This window comes from Charadrius vociferus, unplaced genomic scaffold, assembly GCF_000708025.1.
Source record: "Charadrius vociferus isolate BGI_N301 unplaced genomic scaffold, ASM70802v2 scaffold1821, whole genome shotgun sequence".
Taxonomy (NCBI): Eukaryota; Metazoa; Chordata; class Aves; order Charadriiformes; family Charadriidae; genus Charadrius; species Charadrius vociferus.
Genome location: NW_009646768.1, coordinates 2,592 through 9,958, shown reverse-complemented (window position 1 = coordinate 9,958; position 7,367 = coordinate 2,592). Strand labels below are relative to the sequence as shown.

Genomic DNA, 7,367 nt, shown 5'->3' with positions numbered 1-7,367 from the left:
ACCCCCGGCGAAAGAGGGGACAAGAGGCTCCACAGAAAAGATTAGGGCTGGGTGGGAAGGATGGGGCGGCCGCACGGTGGGCAGGGATGGATGCTCCGTGCCGCGGGCTCAGGCCTCAGCCCCACGAAGAGTTTCCTTTTTCTCTCTCTTATCCTTGTCGCGCATCCAGGCCGCCCATTTCGGGATCTCCCACGAGCAGACGGCAGCAAAGAGCCCCGAATGCGGCTCTCCCCGCCCGGCGTCCTCTCTGCCTGCAGAACTTCATGGATTCCATCGCCCTCCGTGCTTCCTTCAGGCCTGTGCTCATTCGGTTATGGTGGTGAGAGCGCAGGTGAGGAGGATTAATTACTCATAACGGCCTCCTCGGCTGTGGCATGTGCAGCGGTGCTCGGCATGGAGCAGTCGTGTCCCCTTAGTTGCCGTGGGGAGCTGCTCCAGAGCCGGGCCGACATGCTCCAGGAGTCGGTGAATGACAGGATGTGAACTCAGGACAATAAACGATGTGCAAGGAACCCGTGAACCATCCAGATTGGATATTTGGAAAAAAAGTCTTCAGTGAAATGCCTGCAAAGCACTGGAGTGGGCTGCCCGGGAAAGGGGTTGAGTCACCATCCAGCACCTCAATGTCTTTCTAGTGGTGAGGGACCCAAAACTGAACACAGGATTCGAGGTGGGGCCTCACCACGGCTGAGTACAGGGGGACGATCACTGCCCTCGTCCTGCTGGCCACACTAGTGCTGATCCAAGCCAGGATGCGCTTGGCCACCTGGGCACACTGCTGTGTGACACATCTCAGTATCTACAGCGGCCCACAGGTGCCCCTTTGGACCCTTGAAGCATCTTTACTTCCTTCAAACTTCCTACTTTCAAGTCACTGCCAGAGACACGGAGTCTCCAGACCATTGACTTCTCCCACTTGGTTCCCCTTGGGCTCCCCTCAGCTCCCAACACACCAACTGGGATCCCCTCCACCACTCCAGGAATCCAGATGCGTCCTGTCCCCTTGTACCCCGCTATCACCGGGGTCGCTCTGCACTGGTGTCCACCAGGGCCTTCTATTTCCATGGGACTGATGTCCCAGGCCACCGAATCCGTTTGACCCCTTCCTCTGCCCGGCCCACGTCACAGACCACGTGCACTGGGGGCCATCCAGATCTCTGGAGGCCCAATTATTGTCCAGGTCGCTGTAGACCACCACGAATACTGTCAAGTACCAGACACCGTCCTCTCTGTAGACCACTTGCCTCGCTGGGTTACAAGATCTTGCTCAAGAGGCTGCTTTGCCTTCATGCTCAAGAAGAGCCACCTCCAGAGGCTGCGGGTAGCTGCCCCTCTTCTGCTCCATCAGTCCCACCGTCCCTAGCAATGGATCCCGGCTGCTGGGCTTCCCGACCTTCCAGTTCCAGCCTGTTAGCCCCTCCAGCCCAGCACGGGAGCAACCAGGGAGCACATGTCTTGACCTGCCTGATGGAAGAAACCGTTCCCCGCATCTCGCAGCCTGGTCAGGGATAGGGACCAGGTCATCTCTGCCTCTGCCCCCTCTCAAGAAGAGCTGCTTCTCCTGTTGATCCACTTCCACTGTCTCTCCTTGACTACAAGAGCAACTATTTTAGTTCCGAGTTGAGCTCCTGGTTCAGTCACAGTGACTGTTCGCGTGACCTCAGACCAGAAGATGTTTGTCTCAGCGCCCGTCTGCACGGCCTCAGGGCAGGAGACCTTCTTCAAAGTGCCCCTTTATGCAGCCTCCTATCAGGAGACCTTCCTCTTGGGGTTTGTGTGGCCTCAGAGCAAGAGACCTTCTCAGTGCCATTTGCATCCCTGTGGATCAGGAGAGCTTCTTCTCAGCTCCTACGTGGTGTCAGAGCTCACCACCTCCACCGCAGGGACGAGGCTGCCCAGCCACGTCCCAAAGAAAAGCTGGCCAGTCACCTTCAACACATTCTTCTCCCTTTTTTGTCGTCAAGTACAACACGATACCACCTGGAGTACCTCCCGTTAGTTTGGGTCATCTGCCTGGTTGTGTCCCCTCTCTTTTGCCCCGTGTCCCTTATGCCCAAAGTGCCTCCACCCGCTCTCCCTTGTGCCCAGCGTTGCTTGTGCCCAACACCGCTAGTACTCGGTGTCCCTTGCCCATGCCATTGCTTGTGCCCAGTCTCTCTTGTGCCTGGCAACACTTGTGCCCAGCACTGCTTGTGCTCAGTGTCCCTCACGACCAGCATTGCTTGTGCCCTCCACCCCTTGCACCCCACATCCCTTGTGTCCCTCAAGCCTGGCACTGCTTTTCTCTGGCCCTGCCTGTACCCAGTGTCCCCCATGCCTGGCATCACTGGTGCCTGGCAGCTCTTGTGCCCAGCAGTGCTCCTATCCAGCATCTCTTGTGCCCGGTGCACGTTGTCGCTCATGCCCAGATATCACTCATGCCCCGTCCACGATGTCCCTCCTGCCCAGCATCGCTTTTGCCCGGCACTGCCTCTGCCTAGTGTCCATCGTGTCCAGCACTGCTTGTGCCCAACGCCTCTCATGCCCAATGTCTCTTGTGCCTGGCAGCACTTGTGCCCAGTAGCGCTTGTGCCTGGTGTCACTCATGCCTGGCAGTTCCTGTGCCTGGTGTTGCTCCTGCCTGGCATCGCGCATGCCTGGTGCACGATGTCACCCATGGCTGGACGTCACTTGTGCCCTCTGCGTGACTGTCGTCGTTTAATCCCAGCCAGCATCTGAGCCCCATGCAGCCCTGTGTTACCAACACCGTTTCCAGCACAAATCCAAAACACAGCCCTGTACCAGCCACTGGGAAGAAAATTAACTCTACCCCAGCCAGAACCAGCACAATGACATCCCTCATGCCTGGCATTGCTTGTACTCAGTGTCCCTCGTGCTCGGCATCGCCTGTGCCTGGCATCGATAGCACCCAGCGTCCACTGTACCCAACACCACTTGTGTCCAGTGTCCCTCATGTATGGTATCTCTTTCACCAGCCATCACTTGTGCCCAGCACTGTCTGTACCCGGTGTCCTTTGTGCCTGGCATCGCTTGTGCCCAGCACGTCCTGTGCCCTGGATCCCTCATGCCTGGCATCCCTCGTGCCCTCCATCGCTTGCACATACTGTCCCTTGTGCCCAACACTGCCTGTATGCAGTATACCTCATATCTGGCATTACTTGTGCCTGACATCAATTGTGCCCAGTGTCCTTCGTGCCTGGCATCGCTTGTGCCTGGCACTGCCTGTGCCCAGTGTGCCTTGTGCCTGGCACTGCTTGTGACCAGTAATGCCTGTGCCCGGCGTCCCTCATGCCTGGCATTGCTTGTGCCCAGCACCACTTCTGCCCGGTGTCCCTTGTGCCCATCACGTCCTGTGCCCTGGATCCCTCATGCCTGGCATCCCTTGTGCCCTCCATTGCTTGCAAACACTGCCTCTTATGCCCAGCGCTGCCTGTGCCTGGTGTCCCTCATGACTGACATCAATTGTACCCAGCACCCTTTGTGCCCACCATTCTTGTGCCCGGCGCTGTCCTTGCCTGGTATCCCCCATGTCCGGTGTCCCCCATGTCCAGTGTCCCTCATGCCTGGCACCTTTTGTGCCTGGCAGCGCTCCTGTCTGGCATCTCACGTGCCCGGTTCACATTGTCACTTGTGCCTGGATATCACTCGTGCCCCATGCACAGTGTCCCTCGTGCCCGGCACTGCTTGTGCACAGTGCCACTTATGCTCAGTGTCCCTCATGCTCAGCGGTGCCTGTGCCTGGCACTGATTGTGCCCGGTGTCCTTTGTACCCAACATCACTTGTGCCCTGCACTGCTTGTGCCCAGTGTCCCTTGTGCAATCATTGCCTGTGCCCGGTCCCCCTTGTGCCCGGCATTGTTTTTGCCCGGTACTGCTTGTACTCAGTGTCTCTTGTGCCCTGCTTCACTTGTGCCTGGTGTCCTTTATGACCAGCATCACTCACGCCTGGCAGTGCTCCTACGCAGCATCTCACACGCCCAGTGCATATTGTCACTTGTGCCCGGATATCACTCATGACCTACTCACATTGTCACTCGTGCCTGGTATCGCTCACACATGTCATTGCTTGTGCCCGGTGCACGACATTGCACGTGCCCACCGTTGCTTGTGTCCAGCATCTCTTGTGCCCAGCAGTGCCTGTGACCCAGCATCCCTCATGCCCGGTCCACAATGTCCATTGTGCCCGGTCCTGCTGGGACCACTTCTACCCCGCAGCTCTTCCCCTCAGTGGGACAACGCGGGAGCCCCCGTACGACACCACCCCATCACCACGGAGCATCTTTATTGTTGGCACTGCAGTGTCACCCCCGGGGTGACAGGGATGCAGAGGAGCCATCGGAGCCGGGAGATCACCATCCTGAGGGTCCTCAGATGCTGCCTGGTGGGGACATAGGGTGGCAGAAGGGGTGACGTGCCCCTTGGGGACAGGGGATGGGGACAGGCTGGATGTGCCATTACCTGCAGGGTAGTTGTCTCCAGGGAGAGGAGTGTAACCTGCAAGAGGGAGTAGAGGGGGTGAGGAGGGTCCGTGTCACCCCAGGCCACCGTCATTGTCCCCCCCGCAGGTCACCGTCCCTGTCCCTGTCCCACCCCGAGCGCTCACCCAGTGCCGCTGGCCTGGCCCGGTAGTGGTAGACACCGGCGATGAAGAACCCGAGCCCCAACGCCATCATCACGGTGGCCGCGGCCACCTTCAACGTCAACCCTGGGGACAAACCAGGACCTGTGGGGACACAGTGGGGGTGAGCAATGACGTGGCGAAGACCCAGATGTCCAAGTGGGTGTCTTCCCCTGTCCCCAACTCACCCCAGTCCTCCAGGAGGGGTTGGTCCAGGCTGGCGTGTTGCACCGAGCACGTGAAGGTGTCCCCGGCCACCGGGGCCACCATCAAGGTCACCTGTGTCTGGTAGGTCCAGTCACCATTGGGGATGGCGGAGATGGGGGGGGGGTCACCAGGCCCCACGATGTCCCCGTTGTGCAGCCAGATGACGGTCACCTCGGGGGGGTAGAAGCCCCAGACGTGGCAGGTGAGGAGGACGGATGCCCGAGTGTTGGCCATCTTGGAGGCGATGATGCGGGCTTGGGGTGGTGCTGCGGTGGGGACGGGGGACGGTCAGGGTCGGGGTGAGTCCCCTCCTCACCCCGGGTGACGTCCCCATGCGATGTCCCACCCGCAATGCTCCGTGCGACGCGCTGTGCAAGCTCTGGGCATTGCTCCGTGCCATGACCCCCATGCAATGCCCGGTGCGATGCTGCATGCAACGGCCCTGTGCAATGTCTCCGTGCAACATCCCCTGCAACGTTCCCCTGCAACATCCCCATGCGATGTACCTATGCAACGTGCCCAGGCAACGGGCCCACGCGACATCCCCGTGCAACATCCCCATTCAAGGTCCCCGTGCAACGTTCCCATGCAACGTTCCTCTAAAATGACCCCATGCAACGTTCCCATGCAATGTTCCTGTGCAATGACCCCATGCAACGTTCCCATGCAACATCACCATGCAACATCCCCATGGAATGTCCCCATGCAACATCCCCATGCAACATCCCTGTGGAATCCCATCCCTCCATCCATCCACTTCCATCTCCCTCCCTTCCCATTCATTCCCATCCCTCCGTCCGTTCCCCAGCTGACTCCATCCGTTCTCCTCCCTCCACCCAACCCCAGCCCTGCATCCACCTTCATCCTTTCATCCATCTCCATCCACCGTGCAACATCCCCGTGCAACGTCCCCATGCAACATCCCCATGCAACGTCCCCATGCAACATGCAATACAATATCCCTGTGCAATGCCCCGTGAGATGTCCCATGCAACATCCCCGTGCAACGTGCAATCGGGGTCATAGCACACCAGCGGGTTCTTGTTGAAGACGAGAGTGAAGTCAAAATCCAGCACGGAGCCGTTGGCCGCCAGTGGGCAGGAGCTGGCCACGTGCACCAGGAAGGCACCTGAGAGGGGCACATGGGGGTAGGTGGCATCTCCTGGGATGCCTCTGTCTGTCCCCATGTTTCTATCCGTGTCCATCTGTTCCCATCCCTCCATCCATCCACATCCATCTCCCTCCATTCCCATTCATTCCCATCCCTCCGTCCGTTCCCCAGCTGACTCCATCCGTTCTCCTCCCTCCACCCAACCCCAGCCCTGCATCCACCTTCATCCTTTCATCCATCTCCATCCAAGCCCATCCATCCATCCATCCATCCATCCATCCATCCATCCACCATCTCCATCTCTTCATCTAGTAGATCTACTGTCCTCATCCATCCATCCATGCCCATCTCTGCTTCCCTCCATCCATCCCCAACCATCCCTATCCCTCCATCACTCCCTGTGCCTCCATCCAACCCTACACCACAATCCATGTCCCTCTCCCCATCCCTCTCCTCATCTCCATCTCCCCATCCCTCCATCCATCCCCATCCCTCCCCATCCGTCTCTCTCCACCCCATCCATCCCGTTGCCCCCACCTGCCCTTCATATCCTGCCCACACCATGTTTCCCCCAACTTGGCTCAAACTCCAACCCCCGCAAAGTGTCCCAGTGTCCCCAATCAACCAAGACGTGAGCACCCCCCTAAGCCATCCCCACGGGGTCACCCAGCAGCCTTGGAACAGAGACAGGGACACCCCCCCTAAACTACGTCCAGGGCCAAAACACCCCCAAACTCTTCCTGCTGTCCTATGGGGCTGAGAACACCAAGATCGTCCCTGGGGTCCTGCAGCACCCCCTAAAAATATTCCTGGGGTCCTGCAATTCTGAACACACACCCCCCCAACCACCCCCAGCATCCAGCAGGGATGAGACCTCCAGGGTGTCCTCCACAGGGTCCCGTGGGGCAGATCCCCCCCCAAATCATCCTCAGGATCCCGTGGGGCAGAGCCCCCCCAAACCATCCCTTGAGTCCCTCAGGGTTGAGGCTCCCCCCAAACAGTCCCCAACACCCCATAGGGCTGAGCCCCCCAGATAATCCTCGGGGTCCCAGGGGGCAGAGCCCCCCCAAACCATCCCCAGGGTCCCACATCATCTCCATCTCCATCTCCATCTCCATCTCCATCCCTCCATCCATCTCCATCTCCCCATCCATCCCCATCCCTCCCTCCATCTCCGTGCCCCCACATGTCCCCTTTTTCCCCCCCAACCCCTCCTCACTATGTTCTCCTCACACTCAGCCCCAACCCCCCTCCAAAGTGTCCCGAGGTCCCCATGGGGTCACCCCACAGCTATGGGGCTGAGCACTCCCAAACCATCCCCATGGGGTCACCAAAAACCATGAGGTGAGCCCTGCTCCCCCCCCCAAAACCATCCCCATGGGGCCACCCAGCAGCTATAGGACAGAGACACCACCCCCCCCCAAAACAACC

At 59.2% G+C, this 7,367-nt stretch overlaps 1 protein-coding gene across 1 annotated transcript in view; it reads right to left on the bottom strand.

Moving 5' to 3' along the window:
* LOC104292669 overlaps window positions 1-6,012 on the bottom strand; it is a 9,639-nt gene extending 3,627 nt beyond the window's left edge. Inside the window, exons 1-4 of the mRNA XM_009892085.1 lie at window positions 5,838-6,012; window positions 4,807-5,091; window positions 4,604-4,723; window positions 4,459-4,494 (exon numbers count right to left, since the gene is read on the bottom strand). Coding sequence (XP_009890387.1) covers window positions 4,459-4,494; window positions 4,604-4,723; window positions 4,807-5,091; window positions 5,838-6,012 — 616 coding nt within the window. The remainder of the gene's footprint in view (window positions 1-4,458; window positions 4,495-4,603; window positions 4,724-4,806; window positions 5,092-5,837) is intronic.
* Between the last annotated feature and the right edge of the window lie 1,355 nt (window positions 6,013-7,367).